This window comes from Periplaneta americana, chromosome 10 (assembly GCF_040183065.1).
Source record: "Periplaneta americana isolate PAMFEO1 chromosome 10, P.americana_PAMFEO1_priV1, whole genome shotgun sequence".
Lineage (NCBI taxonomy): Eukaryota > Metazoa > Arthropoda > Insecta > Blattodea > Blattidae > Periplaneta > Periplaneta americana.
In genome coordinates, this window is record NC_091126.1 from 183,674,843 (window position 1) to 183,696,567 (window position 21,725).

The 21,725-nt window shown below is 32.9% G+C and overlaps 1 protein-coding gene across 17 annotated transcripts in view; it reads right to left on the reverse strand.

Moving 5' to 3' along the window:
* The window catches only part of Vinc (vinculin), a 299,829-nt gene that overhangs the window by 235,888 nt on the left and 42,216 nt on the right, over positions 1-21,725 (reverse strand). For all 17 annotated transcript variants that reach the window (XR_011334655.1, XM_069838599.1, XM_069838600.1 and 14 more), the window contains exons 6-7: positions 20,532-20,731; positions 11,257-11,445 (exon numbers count right to left, since the gene is read on the reverse strand). Coding sequence is in view for 16 of the 17 variants with exons in the window: in XM_069838599.1 (XP_069694700.1) it covers positions 11,257-11,445; positions 20,532-20,731 (389 nt within the window). In the remaining variant the exon portion in view is untranslated. The remainder of the gene's footprint in view (positions 1-11,256; positions 11,446-20,531; positions 20,732-21,725) is intronic.

Below are 21,725 nucleotides of genomic sequence, written 5' to 3' on the forward strand. Positions count from 1 at the left end.
ACAGAGTGATTGACAGTTAACTGCTGGTGGTAAAACAAATTGGATTCAGAAAAAATAAGTTACACTTATGACACTAGTTCAATATATTAAAGATTGTTTCAATCAAAAGAATACCATAAATGCTGTTCTTATTGACGGAGTTGCCTATGACATTATCTGGAGAGCCATACTAATACACATGATAACAATGATTGGAGTAAGAGCACATGTTCATCGGGTTTGTAAGATTTCTTACTCCTAAGTAGGTGAAAACATGATGTGATGACACTGAATCAAGTAAAATCTGCCTTCCTCAGATGATCTTTCACAAAGGCTCAAGAAAATCAAGGTAACAGAGGTGAGCATGTCTGCTGCTGATATGGTGATTTGGATATCTGCCCCCCCCCCCCCCAAAAATACTCTAGTAAAAAATTAGAAGGACAAGATGAACAGACTCTGAACATTATCTTAGAAGAATTTAACATACATGTTTTGTAAAAGAAAAAAAAAAAAAACATTAGCAAAACCAAATCTGTTTACCAATACTTCTCCTTGAAACATAACAACATGGACTTCCAACTCAAGATAGAGAGAATGATAATATATGCTTGAAAGAAGTACTGATACTGAACACTTGATAGGACAGTCATCAGAATTAACAGACGGATTGGATTAGCACACAAGACACGTAAAATATTCGCCGCATTTTGGAACAAGCACAGACTAATGCATTAAAATTAGTAAGTGGAGCAGTAAGGACAATGAGTGTCACGGCCCTATACAAGTACACTTAGGATGGATGTCTCGCAGTGTGCTAGTTGGATATTCAAGAGTAATGCAAGACAAATACTCAAAACCCAAAAGTTGCCAGTCAGATACTGTACGAATCTTTAAGAGGTTTATTATATCTAATAAAATAGGACCTATAGGCCCTGTCAACCACAGGATTTCAACATCTATAGAAGTTAGTTTGTCATTACCTGAAACCCTATATACATATATAAGACGAAGTGGGAAATACACTTCATATCCACTTTTGGTGCAAAAGGAGCTGATGGTGCCATCTGGTGGCTTAACATGAACACTATTACCCGTCTAAAGAAACAGAAAAATGATCAGTTGTATGAAAAGCAGCTTTGAAAGTGGGTGTCACAGGGGAAAGAATGCTTCATGTCCATGTAAGCAGGGGATACCTCAATAGCACAAACATGTAACATGACGTGTTCTACACCCTGAAGAACTGAAATGTGCAGCTCTTCAAATGATAAATTTAATGAAAAATATCTTTAAGACAAATGGCTGAGGGTGTACACTGATGGGTCTAAGATAGATAAAATCCGTATGGCTCTGGGGTGTATTGCAGCCTTCTTTCTCTCAATATAAGACTACAAGAAGAAATACGCCAAATTTCGATGGAAAAAGTGGAGCCAATTCCTTCGCACTAGAGGTGTGAAAATTATTAGAATAATCTTAATTTTAAAGGTTTTTTAATAGTTCCTTCACAAATATTAACTGAATTGATGAATATTGGTATATATTACTATACTGATGAAGGATATATTTACTACTAACAATGCCGGAAAGCACTGTTGTACATTGGTATTTTTCTTATTTTACAATTGTTATGGGAATTCAGAAATTATTATATTATGTTGGCGGAACTGGAAACATAAAAAATTATATGCACAAAACAGATGCATACGTTCATTTGAACCTTCACAACAATGTAAACGCAAAGAACAATTTGTTTAAAGCGTTTCTTAATTAATTTTTGATGTTTCCTAATTCTGCCAACATAATATAATAATTTCTGAATTCCCATAACAAGTGTAAAATAAGAAAAATACCAATGTACAACAATGCTTTCCAGCATTGTTAGTAGTAAATATATCCTACATCAGTATAGTATATTATATACCAATATTCATCAATTCAATGAATATTTGTGAAGGAACTATTAAAAAAAACCTTTAAAATTAAGATTATTCTAATAACTTTCACACCTCTGTAACAACTCATCTATCAACTTGACGCATATCAAAAAGCAATTGTATTGGTAGACCCCATGGCTCCATTCAAGCAGTTTCTTCAAATAACTGCAATCACCAGTAATACGTAACATCAGGCAAACCCTTAAAAGCCTGAAAGCTCTCCACAAAATAACTGCCTTTCAAGGATTCTGTCCCATGTTGGATTAAAAGGCAATGAAAAATCTGAAGAAATAACGAAAAAGGCACAACAATCAGTCCAAAAGAAAACCCTATTCTGGTGGAGCCCTCAAAAGCTAGAGTCAAGATGTATATTGGAAATGAACAAAAAAAAAGAGGCTGATACACAGTCAAAGCTCAGAAAGTGTGCAAAGATACAAGAAGATTGGAAACACAAAAAGAGAAAGCCTAGAAAGAAAGCAGTCAGAAGTTTTACATTGAAGACGGACCATAACTGTCTCGCACACCTAAAGCAAATAGACATCTACCACTCAAATAAATGCACCATCTGCCACAAAGCATATTCAATCATGGAAGGAAATCACCTCCTCAACTTTCATGGGCCTAAACCAACATTATCAATATGAAGGAAATTTTAACAAAGCTGTATTGGGATGCCAGAGAGATTGGCTTATTGCCCAAATTGCCATAGAAACAACAACATACAAAGACTATTTTCGCATTTATATTGATGGATCATAAAACCCTAATAATGGGACATCAGAAGTAGGCTGTTACAAACCAAAATTTCAAGAAACATACTTCATAACATGTTCATATTCCTCTGGTCTTGATATTGAAATTTGGCTATTGATGCTACACTTCAAATTGTATCCCAAATCTCTAATAAATCTATTTGCATATTTATTGATTACATGGGGGCTATATTTAATATAACCAAATACACACCAACTTCATATGCAGATACAACCATTCCTATACACAAACAAATGAATAAATAGAAGAATCTCAAGAAGAAAATAATACTTCAATGGATATCAAGTCACTGGTATGTACAGCTGTAAAAAAAAAAAAAAAAAAAAAAAAAGTGACCACACTCATGAACAGCGAATATATTCTAAGTCCACTTTGGATCATGATGATGTTACACGATGCATATACTTGTAAGATCGCACTTGAAGCAGTTTCAAAATTATGGTGTTTAAGTAGGTATCATTCGACAACTACATCTAATAGAACAGCAGTAGAGTGCTAGCTTAGTGATTCAAAGGTTGTGAGTTCAAGCCTTGTTGAAATTACCATTTTAATTTGTTATTGTTCATTAGTGATATAAATAATATTCAAGTTATCATTTGTATTCTGTTATCATTCTTTAGCGATATAAATAATATTCAAGTTATCACTTATATTTCGTTCTTTAGCTATATAAATATTATTCAAGTTATCATTTTTATTCTGTTATCATTCTTTAGCGATATAAGTAATATTCAAGTTAACATTCGTATTGTTATCATTAAGCTGTGGATTTATGCCTATATGCCTATTTTAATCCTTAACCTGAAGGTGCAAGATTTTAGGTTACATATCCATTTTATGGCATTGTGAGTATAATATGCGAATTCTATAGTGCCTATAATTGCCTATTTCCCTAGTAAATGCCTATTTGCTTATAAATACCTAAAATTTGCCTAAATATCCGTATTATATATTATACTTCAATTTACTGATCATTCTATCGATATTTTTTTTTAATCTGTAATTTGTTTCTTTTTATATCCAGCATAGGGCAGTGATACAGAACTATTGATAATTCTATGTGTTACATTTTACTGACACCGGAGTGCGGAGAAATCTTATAATTTAAAATCAACCAATAAGAAAAAGATGTATTTCGAAAGCCGCATGAATCACTGGTGGTAGTTGATTAGGGTAGTTGTCTTAAACTGTGTATCAGTTTTGTGAGTTTGTGAGTTGAGTTTTCTGCTGTAGTACGTGGAGATATGCCAAAGCAAAAGTCATCAGAAGCATTGATAGGAAAAGACACTGACAGTACTGCGTTCCCACTGGTTTGGTCCCCAGCAGAGATTGAATCACTTAAGTATTGCCCCATCACTTCATGTGAAGTGGAAGGATGTTTCTCCCAATTTAAGAACACACAGATAATAAACATCATTACAACATTTGGAGGAATATTTAGTTATTCACTGGCATAATGACATTTCTATAAAAACTAGTGTATAGTGCTACGCTATGATCGTGTTAGCCATTAAGAATTAGAAATTGTTAGTGCCTTTTTAAATGCCTATTTTCGAATTTTGAATGCCTATTTCAACTGTTTTTAGTGCCTAAAAATCCGCAGCTTGGTTATCATTCTTTAGTGATATAAATAATATTCAAGTTATGATTTGTATTCTGTTATCGTTCTTTAATAATATAAATGTTATAAAGTTAATGTTAGGTTTGGAACAATACAGCTGCATAATACTAATGTTAGATTTTTTCTTCTTATCTTATTACATTATACCATCCTGTAATGCAATAAAATGAAAAGGAGTGACGAGGGTTTGAACCTGAGATGCTGACATCTAATTTCCAACATTCTTCCGACAGAGCTACGGAGCACAAGTAAAGAAGCATATGCGGAAAAATTGGCCCAATCCCCCTCCAAGGCATCCTGATGATTTGTGGAAGCTCGTCCAGGATGCCTGGGATGCAGTGGCTGAGAACATTCACTATTTGGAAGGACTAGTCAACTCCATGTCCACTCGATTGCAAGATGTGATCAAGATGGGAGGAAGATGGACTAAATATTGAATCGAGGTTTTTTGGTTTGTTTTTTGAACTTTTAAATGTTTGAATTTTCTAAGGCAGACGCCAGTAATTCTGTTTTGTTTATGACACAAAAGATTTTGTTGTTGAAAATAAAATTTTGCTTTCTTTCCATTTGCAGCAATAATACCATAATAAATAATGATAAAGTCATGACATAATACATTTATGAACCTGATGTTAATAATTATTAAAATATAAAACTGAAATGAAAGGGAAGGAGCAATTATATTCTCTCTCTCTCTCAAAAATAAATAAATAAAAAAAGCAGTAGGTTGTGTTGGAATGCACTGCCTCATGAATACCAGCCCAGAACACTACCACTATGCTACAATAGTAACATGCAGAACACTTCAATTATAACTGTAGATATCAGGCCACGTGATACAACAACATGTAACATGGCCTGTCTCCGAATTGTAGTAAAGATATCCGAAAGGAACTTAGCTTCTAGAGAGCGGTCACTTTTTTTTTTCGACAGCTGTACAGCCATGGTAACATATAGTGGCTAGCCATTTTTTTAACTGAGTGCCAAACAGTACAGTTGTTGACATAAATTCAATACGCATATAAACCACAATAATGGCATGAAAATTAATCCTGATGTTGTGAATTACAGGGGTCAAAGTGGTCTCAGGATTGCTTACTTTGCTGGTGGTCAATTAAACCAGAGAAAAGCCATTTATTCCTATCAAGTCCTATTCATGTATGTCCACATCTTGACCCATGGGTACCCTTGGGTGGCAAAGACATGAAATGGCGAGGACCGAGTTCCTAATGCTATAATTGGGACCTACCAGCTAAGGGAGAGAACCTTGACAGAAAACTATCATTGTCTTGTGGTGTAGATGGTACTAAAAATGCGAAGGGAGTAAACCCTGTAAGAAAATCCTGGTCCTCCAAGTCTGGGGGTTGAGCACAGGGCTAGAAACTCGGTCTCATAAAAAAAAAAAATTGCTCTTTCCCTTACAAATGATGAAACTAGACAGATTCATAGGCATCGACTCTGGCTACGCAAACAGACTTTGGCATGTGGAACATGGAATGTACATGGCGTAAGTGGAAAAATTACAGAAGTAATTAAGGAAATACAAACCCTGGACATGGATATTCTGATAATGACAGAAACGAAAAAGAAAGGTCGAGGAAAATAAGTGATAGGAGACTACATTCATATATGGAGTTGATAAAATAGAAAGAGCAAAATCAGAAGTGTCTGTACTTACAAGGAAGAAATGAAGACATGACATTCTTAATTGGAAGGAGGTGAATGACAGAATAATTAGGATAACAGTGTGTATTTTTGCAATTAATTTAGAAATAATAGGTGTCTATGGCCCTAATAATGATGATACAGTAGACAAGAAGAGAGAGTTCTATGAGGATTTAGGTGAAATGATAGATGAATGCCCAGATGGGGATGAGATGATAATAATTGACTTTAATGGAAGAGTTGGAAGAAAAACCAATGATGACATTCTAGGTCCATGGCGAGAAGGTACAGAAATTGACAATGGTAGGACATCTTGTAATGTGTAATTATGAATGGCAAATTTAAGCATAAAGATATTCACAAGTTCAAGTTGGTGGTCCAGAAATCAGAGATCAATTTGATGGTTGCAAAAAAGGAAATATGTAATTAAAATACAGAATGCTAGAGTTAAGAGAGAAAGTGAATGCGGGACTGATCATCATATTGTTGTAACGAAAGTTTCTTTCCTTGTAAAAGCTAATCTGGACAAAAAGAAAAGGAGATGAGTAATAGAGAATCAGTGCTAGATAATCCCAGATATATGGTGCACTTACTGCAAGAGAATAATGTAAAATGTTTAAATCAATAAAGACTTATGCAGAAAGTGAGGATTGGAATGCCAAAGAATTATATAAACATTTGAAACACTCTGTCACTGAAGCAGCCAAAAAGTCTTAGGAAAAAAAATAAATAACATAGGAAAGACTGAGTGGATGTCAAAGGTGGTGTTGGATATAATTGAAAAGAAAATGGTTGACCACAAACAGTGATGATGTTTTGGAAAAGTAATATATAAGAGGACAGTAAGAAGACTGTCAAACTATCAAAAGAAGAATCATGAGAGAAAGCATGTGGTGAAACAGATCACACATTGGGATACAAGGCGATCAGTGTTATGTCATCTTTAAGTAAAAATTTTAGCAGTATTTTGAAGGAAAGATTAGAAAATTATATCGAAGAAAAAATATCAGAGGATCAGGTAGGCTTTATTACAGGTCGATCATGCATGGACCATATTTTTAATATTAGGCCAATTAGTGAAAATCCATCTTATGTTTGTAGACATAGGTAAGGCATATGACTCTGTACTGTTTAATCAGTGTGGGAAGCAATGGAAAGTATTGGTGTTGACATTTCTCTAATATCAATTAACAAGAGATTATACCAGAAGGCTCAAATTGTAGTAAAGTAAAGTAGTAGGGAAGAGCATCTCAAATTCAATCCAAACGACCAAAGGCCTCAGACAAGGATGTGGCATGTCTCCCACCCTTTTTGAGATATACATACAACAAATATTACAGATGGGTATCCCAGTTGTTCATGGGACAATACATTCGCTTCTGTTTGCAGACGACCAGATGTTGATTACCCAGTGTCATGAAGATGATAAATACATGCCTTCAAAATAGGGGATCTTTGTGTCAACATGAATAAAACAAAATATCTTGTTGTGGGAGATAGAGAAAAAGATATTATACCAACTCAAGGAATAATTAAAGCAGTAAAACAGTTTACATAGTTGGGATCAATTATTCACGAATCTTGCAGTTGCGAAACAGGTGTAGAATACAGAACAAAGCAAGCAAGAGGAACCATAATAATGTTCAATGGAGTCCTGTAGAGTTATCTCCAAACAGATAATAAAAAGATTCTTTTAAATGTTATTAAAAGTATTCTGACTTATGGAGTGGAGGGAATGGAAACCTGTTGAACACCTTAAATCAAAAATCGACCAGTGGAAATGGTTGGGATAAGAAGAGGAGCAATGGTTCCAGGTTAGAGAGGAAAAGGAATGGAAATATAAGACAGATGATGGATATGGAAGAGCCAGTAACTAAAAGAATTGAGATGAGAATCCTCCAGTGGTATGGACAAGTAAGAAGAAGGAAGTAGCAAAGGTGACCGAAGATAATTCTCCAATGGTCACCCCATGGAAGATGGAAACGTGTGTGACCGAGAACAACATAAAGAGCTGGGGTGGTGTAAATGATGAAGAACTGGTATCTTGAGTCATTCTATGTGAACTCGAACACTTAAAGAAACACTACTTTTTATATAATGTTCAAACTTTTTTTATGCATTTTGTACATCAAAGTAAGTAGTCACACGGTGGCAATTTTAATCTAACATTATTTCTTACAAGTCTATTCGCAGTCAAATTTATAGAAATTGGCCGATTAAGGTGTTTTATAAATGCTTGTTTCTCTTAATCTTTGTATTGTACAGCTTTAACTCTTGGTTCATTTTAAGGCTTAAAAAGTGGTTTTTCACAACATATAATACCAACTGCAATTGAAATCAAAAGAACACAAATTTTAGATGTTTTTACTTTAATTTTGAAAACAATAACTTAAAATATGTTAAAAATCTGAAAAAAAAAAAAAAAAAAAAAAAAAAGCATTTTCCTTGTTATCTGTTCTAATGTCCATCCAAGTTTTGAAGGAGAATTCCTTTTAGAAGTAGATGAAATAAATGTTTATTTGAGATGCACTGCTCTATGCTCTGAAGTAAGGCTTATCGTGTAATCGACAACTGCTTGATGTTTGTGGCCTGCCACAAAAGGGAGGGTAAAAGAGGGTTTCCTAAAATGTTTTTAGAACTATATGATTACACAAAGGCCTTGAAATATTTATGGCCCTCTTGTTGAAAGATAGAAGGGAATGAAAAATAGTTTAAATAGAATAGCATTGTGTTCTTGCAGACAATAATTTCGTTCAGTTTAAATCTCGCTTTCCCAGGGTTTTACAGAATACTCAGTGAAATAAATAAATAATTTGTGACGCAAATAGAAGCCGGTATGAAGTGTGACTTAATCCATTCAATGAAAAAAAATCACAAATTTAAAAAGAGAAAGTATTTGCAGTGTGTGACATGTGCCATGTTAGTAAAACTGAAGTTGGAGAACACTGATTTGTCATGTCAACTGAAAGTGAGCGACATTTTTCGGATAAAAATTTCAAAACTTTCTAACCCTTAACATGTAAGTGGTGAACTGTGTGTACTGAGTAGTTCTCAAAATCTTCCTGAACTCGAATCCCATGAAAGTGCACAAAGTGGTGAAAGTGGTGATACAAACTCATCTGGTATGGTTTCCGTAAAAGAAACTGAGGAAAGGGCCAACACATCCATTGTTAATGACAGCTTGGTGTCATTAGGGGAAGTCCCATTAAGAAACGAAAACTCAGTCAAAAAAATTGTTTGCGTCATAAATTAGAAAGAATAAAAAATCAACTTAGTATTTTATAAAATTGAAAGCTATTCTACTTCAGATGAAAGACATGACAGTTCAGAGCAATAATACGAAAGTTGATTTACTCATTTAATGCTGCTGAATACAGAAAGTTGAAAGTACAAATCTTAACAATTTTCGAAATTTGGTCTTATTGTAAAATTCAAGAACATTTTCAAGCATCTACAACCATAAGCTAACCAAGTGGCCACTGATTGATACAGGAATTTTGGCGAACTTCAAAATCCAGGAAGCGTTTAGAAACTTCTATTACAGAAAAGGTGACAGAGTTTCATAATTCTGATGATGTCAGGTGAATAATGGCCGGGAAAAAGAATAATTATGTAAGAGTGAAAGAAAATGGTAAAAAAATTCATAAACAGAAACAATTAATGTTGAGCAATTTCAGATAAATTTACTGCTGTTTTAAAGAACAACACCTAATTTCGAAGTAAGTTTTTCAAAATTTGCACAGTTGAGACCAAGGGAATGCGTACTTCCTGCAGCCCATGGGACACATTCTGTTTGCGTTTGTGCTCACCATGAAAATGTTAAGCTAATGATTGATGGTGCTAACATTTCTAGACTGCCAGCAAATTCAGATATGGCAATCAGTAATTATAATAATTGTCTGACACTAATAGTCTGTAATCCACCATTATTAGATTACTATTTAATGAAATGTGCTACTTGCCCAGGAACTAATAATCTGATTAAATATCTTGAAGAAATGTTTGATGCGTAAGATATAGAACAGATCACTTATAAATGATGAGTGATATCATAAAGTTGTATTACCTTTTCCTTTTACTGTACTAGGACGTATTTACTATGTGACGGTAGTATAAACTATCAAGAATATTCGATTATCGATAGTATTTCAGGTATATCCATGAAGACTCATTAGTTTTCGCCTTCCATGGACTTATGTTAATTTCTTGGTGGGAAAATTTATTGTTGTCCTGAAAATTTGATTAGTTTAAAAAGAAAACGAACGATTACGACGAAGTGGAAAGTGTAGAAGAGAGAAAATGAAAACAACTGCTGTTTGTTAATCTACTCGTACTAAAAGAATACCCAGCATTATTAAACAAGTCGCAAATTCCTGCCACAGGAAGTGTTAAAGAAAAAGCCACCAGACTATGAAAGTTGAGATGGAAGTATACAGCAGAAAAAAAAAATAGACGAAAAGCAAATTATGAAGAAAATAAATAACATGAAAAGTAAAGTAAAGTCAAAATCAGACATAAATCAGATGGGCCCTAAATGTTAGTTATTAAATTTACATGTAACTTAAAATATTGTATGCACGTGGAGTTTCTTCACGTAAATTAAATGTAATATAAATATATCATAGAATTATTCTGCTAAAATATATTATTTTAAGTAACAATAATAAAAATCAACTAACAGACAGAATTCCAGTTACGTCAAAATCAGCATTTGAGTAATTCATTTCAAAAATTGATCATATAACATATTTTATTCGAGAAACCTATATAACTTCTTATAATCACGTTCTGATGATTCTTGTCTTTCCTTCCAGGATTTTTAAGCGCGAATTTTCATAAATTCTGTCATTTTAAATTGTATAAATGCTTATGCTAAGCTAATGAAGTCTCAAAAAAGGGCAGACTACAATTTTTCTCAGTTATACTTAGAAGTAGAAGTATATACTTCTTATGCATATAAAATAGTAGTTTATACTATCAATTCTAGCATAAACTAAACGTGGCCTTCCAGATCAACTTTCTGCTATGCAGGAAGAATTTATTATGGGTTTTTATATATAAAGACTGTAATATATATTACGAAAACCTTAGCAATAGAATTTACTTCAACTTTATGCATACCAGCTAATGGGTAACAGTCGACTATACAAACTTGGAAATATTGCAGTCATGCATTGAGGATTTCCTAGATAATCTATCAGGATAACCCTATTGCATTATACAAACAGTGTGACTACTATGGGACACATTCCTCACATGTGAAATCATTTCGTTGTAGGACTATACCTGAGGTGTAGCACCCTTTCCATCTTGTCGTAACTCACAAAGGGCATCAGTCATAGTTGTTATGTCACCACACAATTTCTTGATGGCTTCCGCATCTCCTGGAAGAGATCTTTCACACACCCTCTGAGCGTGTTCTAGTATCTGTCGCACACTCTTTTCACCCACACCTCCTCTCAGAGCTAGTGGATCCTGTGTACAGAATACAGAACTATCATTTCCATAAACAACGTTTTATTTTCCACTCAATTAATAACTATGAACAAATTTAATGCCAAATAATGCATATATATGAAATTCGATTAATTGTAAAGTAACAATGAATTGAATGCAAAATGAAACTGAAAATAAGGTTGTTAAATGCACGTCCATGACATAGTTATGATTTAGATAGCTATATATTTCATATCTGAAGTAGATATTAGAAACTTTCCATGCTCTGCCCATCTGTAATTCATTGACATTAGTAGTTATTAGGGTCCGGATTTTTATGTAATTACATATTATATTCCTTTCAACCTAACTGTATATAAATAAATCTTTGTGAATCTTGTAATTACCATTAATATATTAAAATTTGATACTACATATTTTTACATATTTACCTCATATTACATATTATGGCTTGGTATTACATAAATCTACATATTTAGGAATTTTATTAATTTTTACTTCTCTGAAAGAAAAAAAAAACCTGCTGGGGAAGTTTACAATTTGAAATACACAGATTTAAAAAGTTTTACATACCCACGAAAGGATATATTTCGGGACGAAACATAACGTCCTTAGTTCCAGGAAGTAATAGAGGCACTCACCCCATACTGCCCACTGTAAATATGAATGAACAAAAGGCAACCTTTCTCATACAACTATCTTGTATTGTAAAAATCATTCAGAAAGTAGTGTTGCCTTCATGTAGTGGATGGGACGAGGACAACATGATTTCTCTCGAACTATAGTTGTTCTGCACACGTCTTAACAAGTCATTCCCATGCAATCTGCAACCTTTCCCACTCTCTTCCTAATTCTTCCAGGGAAAACCCATATCAAGTCTGACATGAGACTTTCAGGTTATTGCTTGACCTCTTTATTTTAAATTTAGTAGACCTATACGGAAATGGAATTTCGAGCAATTAGAAAGAATGGTTCTTGGCTGGAATAATCCTACCTTTCTAAATGAGACAGAAATGTCGCTTTTCAAACAACAGTTTGTAAATGCCTATAGTTTGAGGTTTTAGTAGGTACTTGTTTCTTACAGAGAGCAGCTAAAATGCATGTGTCCCATGTCTCCTCTTATTTTCTCCTAATCCAGTGAAGCGAAACAGTGCTTGAAGTACTGTTGTGTCATTCATTTCACTCAGTTCTCTACTTTTAGTACTTACAATACCTATAAAGTGCAAGTGAGTTTATCTACTGCTTTTAACTAACTAAAATGGCCCCTGTATCTTCAACCCTAATGACAAAAATAAAATCATGGATTGCAATGGACGAAGCTTTCATTACAGATGGAAAAATAGTAGTGTGCGGTAAAAAAGTCGGGTGCTTTATGAAATCACAACTGGAGAGTCTTACCTATCCTATACCTGCCAGATATTGATATTAAATATTTTCATGATTTTATATATTTTGGTACATATTCAGCTTAATTTTCTTACATAAATATGTACATATTTCACACATTGATATTACATAAAAATCCGGTCCCTAGTAGTTCTATATTGATGACATATATATATATATAAACGTATGGTACCAAAGTAAGTTTTCATACATAAGTTTGTACATTCAGCAGATTTGTTTGTCACACTCATTTCTTTCTATCACCCATTTATTTGTTAAGTCATTGCCAGTTTATGTATTATTCCTCTACACCTCACCTAAAAACAAAATAAATCCCATTCTGATAAAATGTGGCATTAGGATAGTGTAAGACTGACTACGAATTGCATAAAGTATTATTATGCAACATAGTAGACCTATCTATATCTGTGTGGTGGGGGATGTAGTTAGAAAATTATAACTTGACTTGTCTTTTCAAGGGCTACAGCTGGAACAGGTCCTTCCAATTAGGCATAAAAATACAGATGGTCTGATGCTGGCAGCAGTACAGTGGGTTCAAGAAAAATATCTCATTATGTGGAGTGAGAACAAAGTGTCAATTTTATTGTGTATTGATTAGGTATACAAATTGAAGTTGCATTTCCAAACTAGTGATGAATAAAATGAATAATTATTGCCAATTTACCTGTATTTATCTATGTAATGATGAGATACAACAAATAAGCATAACCATTCTAAAATTTATTTATGAAAGAAAAACTATTTTTGGTATCTAACAATGTTATCTGACAACAATGTTTCATACACAAAAGTGGTACACTCCACATCTGCAGATACAACATGGGCCTATGTAAAATAATGATTAATATCGTAAGTAACCAGGACCAACTTTGTGCTTTACTTTTTTTCGAGTCCTTGTTATAAAATTTATGATTGATTAAACAAAGCAACAAACTTATGAACTGTAATTACTAGCGAAAATTTGCTCTAGTTCCCTTTTCCATAACCGAAGCAGAGGTTAGATATATTCTTTCACAGTTCTTACTGAATAATTATTTTGTGTTAGTGTGCATTTTGAGCTGTCTTCATAGGGATTAGCAGTTAACACCTCCCTAAAGAGACGAATATTAAATATCAAATGAGATGGCATGTTTCACCATAAAGTTAAGTTTCATGTTATATGCTTTTGAATAGCCACTCCATTTATTACAACAGTGTAAGAATCTCGACTTTGATTGGCTCTGCGATTAATGATGTCATGATAGCATTAATGAATTACGGACAAGTGGAGTGTAAAAACTCTCTATTAATAGTACTTTCATTTTCAGATAATGTGGCTAAATGCATATTTTAAAATTTAAATGGAAATTTTCATCAATAATCTACCATAAAAAAAAATTATAAAATAATTATAAGGAAGATCTGTTTATTATACTCTGAAAAACAAACTTTTAAACTGTGAACATATTCTATCCAACGAACATTGTCACAAGACAACCTGAAATAACATCTTATTAGATAACATCCGAATGTTTAATTCAAGTTAAACCACACAGTTCAATCAATATAGTAATTTTATTTACAATTATCACGAAATAAGATACATTTAAGTGAAATACTGTAGGGTCATTCCACAAAATTAAGGACGAAAGCAGTGAATTTTAAAATTATAATTTTGTCTAAAATTTCCATATATTCCTTGAAGTACATGAAGTGAACTTTCACAACATTAATATATTTTCTTCTGGAAATGCGTCATTCATGTATTTTTCCATGAGTTAGTTTGATGATTATTAGAGCTTGCTACACCTGTTTACAAGCAATTCTTTCAGTGTACAAAATTGTCTGGTTCAGAGATTTATATTATATACATATTATTATAAACACAGATAGTGGCCTAAGGTAAGTTATGACTTTTTTTTTTTTTTTTTTTTTTTTTTTTTACTAAAGATGTTATTAATTTGTCCAACAGAATAATATCTGTTATAGTGACAATTAATATTTGAGGAGAAAAATTCGCTCTGGCGCCGGGGATCGAACCCGGGTCCTTGGTTCTACGTACCAAGTGCTCTGACCACTGACCTACGCCGAATTCAATCCACAGCACCGGATCGAACCTTCCTCCTACAGTGCTGTGGATTGAATTCGGCATAACTCAGTTACTATAACAGCAGGAACACTTAAACAGACTGGTGATACTGTACGTCAGATTGACTGATTTATAGTGCTATAGTTTTTAAAATGGAATAATTTAATATACGAAATTTAAATAAAATGACTTGCAAGATAACAAGTGAAATGTTCTTCACCTACTTCATTTGAATAGCCGCTACTGTCATTTATTTATCTTGCACGCACACACACACACAGTAAGTGTTAGTTTTATTGTCCCCTTTCATTTCAACAACTGATGTAGATAATCTTGAATGTTGTAGATAGTGTCCATAAAATGTGATTCAGTTTCACATAAAATGTGTCTTCTTCATTGATTTTAAAGAGCAATCCATAACTGCCAGCACTCTTGAGACACATTACTTAATGTCATCTTCATCTACAAAACTTTACAACATATTTGAAACTTCGGTTATACGATCATTAAATTTTACTAATAATACAAAAGATTCTACTTCAGTATTCGTAGACTTAATTCAGCCCTTTCCTTGAAAGAGACTCTATCTGCTGACTCATCAATGTCTACATCATGCACCAGAACCTTCCTCCTACAGTGCTGTGGATTGAATTCGGCATAACTCAGTGGTCAGAGCGTTTGGTACGTAGAACCAAGGATCCGGGTTCGATCCCCGGCGCCGGAGCGAATTTTTCTCCTCAAATATTAAGTTATGACATGTTTAGACTTGAATATTACCTGTCCATTTTGCTTATAATGAGAGTTAAAATACAACCATCTGCTGCGTAACGTGAGTTACGAAAATAACCTCTGTTTCTAAGAATTCTGGTGCATGGTGTAGACATTGATGAGTCAGCAGATAGAGTCTCTTTCAATGAAAGGGCTGAATTAAGTCTACGAATACTGAAGTAGAATCTTTTGTATTATTAGTAAAATTTAATGATCGTATAACCGAAGTTTCAAATATGTTGTAAAGTTTTGTAGATGAAGATGACATTAAGTAATGTGTCTCAAGAGTGCTGGCAGTTATGGATTGCTCTTTAAAATCAGTGAAGAAGACACATTTTATGTGAAACTGAATCACATTTTATGGACACTATCTACAACATTCAAGATTATCTACATCAGTTGTTGAAATGAAAGGGGACAGAATGTTTTACAAAACTAATAAGAAACTTGACATCAGAGAAGTGTAATTGGGTTTATAATGGGTGAACAGTATAGAGTGGACCAGGTTTCATGGCCGGTCAGCTATGCGCGCGGAGGTGGGGGACTCAAGGCCACACGAGTCCGTGAAACCTGTTCCGCTCTATACTGTTCACCCAGTATTATATATGGCACCTTTGCATTTAAACCTTGTACCCTATTTGGGGTCTTTTCTAACCAAAATGGTAATATTAAGGTTGGTATTCATAGTCGACACTTAAATCACCACTTTTCAAAGTGACAATTTTAACGAAAGTGGCTCTTTCATATTAGTGGTATTCATAGACGATTGAAGAAGTGCACTTTACAAAGTGTCACTTTACACCAGCAAAGTGTAGAGTTACAATTTTGTTGGTAACAGAAGTCCCACAATGCCTTTCAAAACAAGTGAACAAACAACAACAAATTAATATGTAACCTACAAATTACAATGATTGTGATTTGAATTAGAAGCCTAATTGATTGCGCAAGAAAGAAAATATATACTTAAAGTTGTTTTATTTCAGTTTCTAGATTTTGTTGTCGATAGTTTAGATTATTTCAGTCAGTTCAGATATATAACATTTTATTAAATAGGTAGTGATACTGCTGGTGAAATTAGGTTAGGTTTTGTACAGTACATAGCTGATCCATTAATTTATATAGTTAGATTAGTTTTTTTACATATCTTTTTCATTGATTTATGTCGCTAAGTTAGGTTTTGTATGTATCCGTTCCACTGATTTATATAGTTCGGTTAGATTTTGTACATATCTTCTATTAGTTTATATAGTTAGGTTAAGTTGGACTGAGTAGGTTAAGTTTTGTATGTATATATATATATATATATATATATATAATTAAATTTATATCGTTAGGTTAGGTTTTATACGTATCTGCTTCACTGATATATCGTTTTATTTCCTTTATTTTCATTTTTGTCTTTTTCGTGAATAGTGAATAGAAGTAAAAAAAGAATGAAATAAACACATTACTACTGTTATTATTATTATTATTATTATTATTATTATTTTCTCTCTCTCGTTTCCATTATTGCCTGCTCTTCAGAAATATTCTGAATGCCAAATTTTTCTACAATGGAAAACAAAATAGGCCTAATAATATGAGATCTCTTTTCATAGTGAGGTTATGACTGCACATGAACTAGAGACAGTATCTCAGCAGAAGCAGCCATGTCTGATGTATTTCTTACCAGCGTGAAAATATATATTATCAAAACAGTATATCAACATCAAGATAAATCTTAGCTCAAAATACAGGTAGTCAACAAAAATCAGAATTATTTTAAACCCAATATAATTATGGAATCTGCTTAGAAGGCAGGCACGCAAGGTCTCTCAATGCTAATTTAGGATAGTTATGTCTATATTAGATTGAAGTTAGTTTAATATTATTTAAGTTAAAAAAAATTCGTTTCAGTAATAAAAAATAGGTTATATAGGCATATCTACCTACATATCACTTCATCGAATTGAGGTTATAAATATACGAATGTTACTACAGAAATACCTGAACTATAATATTATAAACATTAAGGTATGGTACATATCTGTAACATAGAATTTTAATGCAGTCAATAACTGTATTACTGGAGACACTGGCAAACCTCTATTATTCGTTTTTGTCAGCAGGTCATCGAAAAGATAAGCAATCTCAATAACAGTTTCTTTATCAAATCGGAACCGTTATTTTTTTAAATTCTGTATTATTATAAAATTCCACGGGATTGTCTTTAGGCCTATCTCTAATGTAGCGCTTTCGTACATTGTCCACTAATTGTGCTACCTCTTCCGCATGTTCTAATAAATAATTCGACAACTTTCAAGATGTCCGCCATTTTTCTACAAAGTGACACTTTCGGCTCAAAGTGTGGTCGGAAGTACACTTTCATCCAAAGTGTTCCTTTGCACCAAAGTGTCGACTGTGCAACGGAAAAGTGATACTTTGCGTCTTCCAAAGGACACTTTAATCGAACGTGTCGACTATGAATACCAGCCTAAGTTAATTAGCAGGTACAATTTTTATTCTGGAACTATCAACTTATAGATATGTCCTTCTGAACCCTTTTTATAACCCATAAATAAATAAGCGCATTTTAAATAGAGATATATGCATATTAATCGCAGAACTTATAACATGTGGTCAGAAAAGACCCCTTTAAGGATTTATGAAATTTCCTTGTCAGCTTCTTTCGTGTTACAGGTTTAGCTGTTAATGTAAGTCTCCAGTTGGTAACAATGTTATGTTTATTTATCAAAAGTAGAGACAACATCGTTGCATTGTTGTTGTTACAGAAATGGATGTTTTATATGGTGCAGGTTATAGTGAAACACAATTTCTAAAAGATTTAGAGAACGATTATGTACAATTTACAGAGAACAATGAAGTGATTATCATATGAACAAAGGAATACTATATTGTGATAAATGTGTTAACTAATTATCCAGTGGAACAAGACTATGAGGAACAGTAGAGTAAATAATATTATTATCCATGTCTCCTGTGATATTCATAATAGTTAATTTTGTTTCCTGAAGTTCTTTGTTTGTCAGTTCGTTTGTTGTCACAATCCTGTAATTTCTGTGCTGTGAAACAAAGAATACTGAATGACAATTAGTACTGTTCATATGTCCTATAATATCTATGTCAATTATTTACTTTCTTTTTATAACCTGTGAATACTGCATGTAATATCACAACACATACAAAACTATACAATAAATTGTTAACTGATTCATCAGTGAGATAAGAATGTGAGCGAGAGAAATAAGAAATGCTAAGGCAACGAAAACTATCCTTGTTCCATTAACATTTACACTAATTAGTTTTAATTTTTGAAAATATGTAAGTAAATAAATGAATAAAATACGAAACTGAAAGACGAAAAAATATAACAAAAATAATAAGAAATGACGTATTTTTATATTTTATCTACACTGTATTATTTGCATGCATGATGTTCATAAAAATGCATAATTATGTTGAAGTCATAAATGACCCCAAATACGGTTTATATAATTCTGGAGGAAACAGAGTACAAGGGTTAAAGTTCTTTTGAAATAAAATGTTCATTTGTCATTGTGTATGCAGTGAAAATTTAAAATGAGATGTCATACATTATGTAATGAAGTAAAGAAATCACCTTGAGTAACAATATCATAAAAGACAATTGATAAAAAAAATATTTTTCTGTATTTTCCACTTAAATTTATTAATCACTGTGTAACAAAACATAATGGTCACAAATTTACACTTACGGACAAAATGTAACGTGAGTTACTAGCACTTCCTAATATTCTTTTTATTTCTCTTTTTGTTATTCATGGTTCATGAATCTATGTTATAAATAAATAAAAAAGTAATAATGAAATATAAATACAAATTTTTTAATAAAAAAGCCGCTCTAAATAAGAGTTCGAATACATCGGCCTACTAATCCATTCATAAAGAATAATCATTAAAACCAATTGTGTGACAATTTGAAAGGTAAAAGAAAACATTAAGATAAATGATACGAAAACATAGGAAATCATTTACAATAAAAGTAATAATGATAAAACTAGAAACATATAAGGCTTTTACTGAAGTCACAAACAATTAATTATATTCCTGATTACTGGTTACTGCCATGAAGAATGTTCCTACATGCGATAAATAAGCCAAAAAGACTTTATTTTTTATTTTAGTATATCAAACAAGTTCATAAATGTGTCTGAATGTAACGTGAGTTACTGTGGAATGACCCTGTTGAAGTATGCACCATTATGCTATAAAAAATTCATCAAGTTAGTGTCTGAATGTTTAATTAAAGTTAAAACACACAGTTCACTGAATATATTAACTATATTTATAATAATCACGAAATAAGATATATTTAAGTAAAATACTGTAACTGATGTATGCACCATTATGCTATAAAAAAGTTCATCAAGTAAAAGTGAAAGTTATAAGAAATTGTTACAAAAAATCTATATCTGGTTTGATGTGAAACATTAAGATAATGCATCCACCTGGGTGGCGCAGTTGGTATAGCTCTGGCCTTCTGTGCCCGAGGTTGCGAGTTCGATCCCAGCCTAGGTCGATGGCATTTAAGTGTGCTTAAATGCGACAGGCTCATGTCAATAGATTTACTGGCATGTAAAAGAACTCTTGCGGGACAAACTTCCATCACACCGGCGACACTGATATAACCTCAGCAGTTGCGAGCATTGTTAAATAAAACATAACATTTAAGATAATGCATGTAATAAAGCTATATTTTTTTTAATACAAATTAGTCAAGACATAAGATATATTGTAAGAACAAATTATGCTCAATTCATATTTTGAAAGTCATAACATTCAACATCAAACCACATAATCCACATGTAAATAATACAATCACCTCCAGCCAATCATGAGCAGCCCGAACTTTTCCCTCAATGGCATTCTGAGCCTTCTTCATGACAGTCAAATTGTCAGCATCCCATTCTTCTTCATCGTATGTTGTCAGCTGTAAAACCCGGATTATTTCGTTCAGTTCATCTGTCATGCGCTGGGCCAAATAATTGCGGTTCTCTGCTGCTTCTTCGGCCCCTTTCCCACCTTAAGAAAACATGACATATATTTAATTTACTAAGATAAAAATTTTACTGAGTGCAAAATGTTATACAATCGATTTTCACTGCAGATACTGATTACTTCAAGCGCATTGTATCAAAATTCATAAATTATAACTAGATCAGATTTATATGCCAATTTATAATGTCTGTTTTACACATGATATGGAAAATAAATACAGATTACATTTTAATTCACCTCTTTTCAAATGTTAAGTTGTACATTTAAGTGGTATTGTTACATATTTTTATGATTTTGGTATGCAGTGTGCATGTACTAAAAGTTTACAACATAACATAGTTTTACAGTTCTTACTAGCGAGGTAATATCTAATGAGCTTGTGACAACTTCATGTTATGTTTAGATGTTTGCGGAGAATTGCAATTGTAGCTTGCTGTGTTGTACTATTCCTATAAAGCAGGTATGTCAAGTGCAGGGCATTTTTAATCATAAAACGAGGTGCAACAGTGACTCCTTGTCATAGGATACAATATGCCCATGAGTGAAATTTCTGCTACAAAGTGCACTTTATTTGTCAGTGCAAGAAAGTTACTATGAGTACATTTTTAAGACAGTGGGTCAAGGACAATGAATCGTTTGATTATACTACAGACAGCAAAAGTTATTCTTGTCAACTGTGCAATAAACAAATTGCATGTGAGAAAAAATTCCAGTTAAACCACATTAAACTACCAATCAACATCTTGCAGGTAGAAAGAAACAAAGCTCCACAAAGTAAACATTAATGACACAGCAAATACCCTCTTCAACTCAAAAAACTGAGTCTTCCAGTGATCTATGTATGCTACACACTAACTGCCACAAATATAATGAGGAATTCACTTAGCAATCACATGTTGTGGAATTTTCTATATATATATTGCAATTGTATGAGACTTGAAAGCAATATAAAATGAACACCTAATGGGTTGCTAGCCCTGAAGGGTTTAATTGGTGGGGTTCCCACCTATGTAGCATT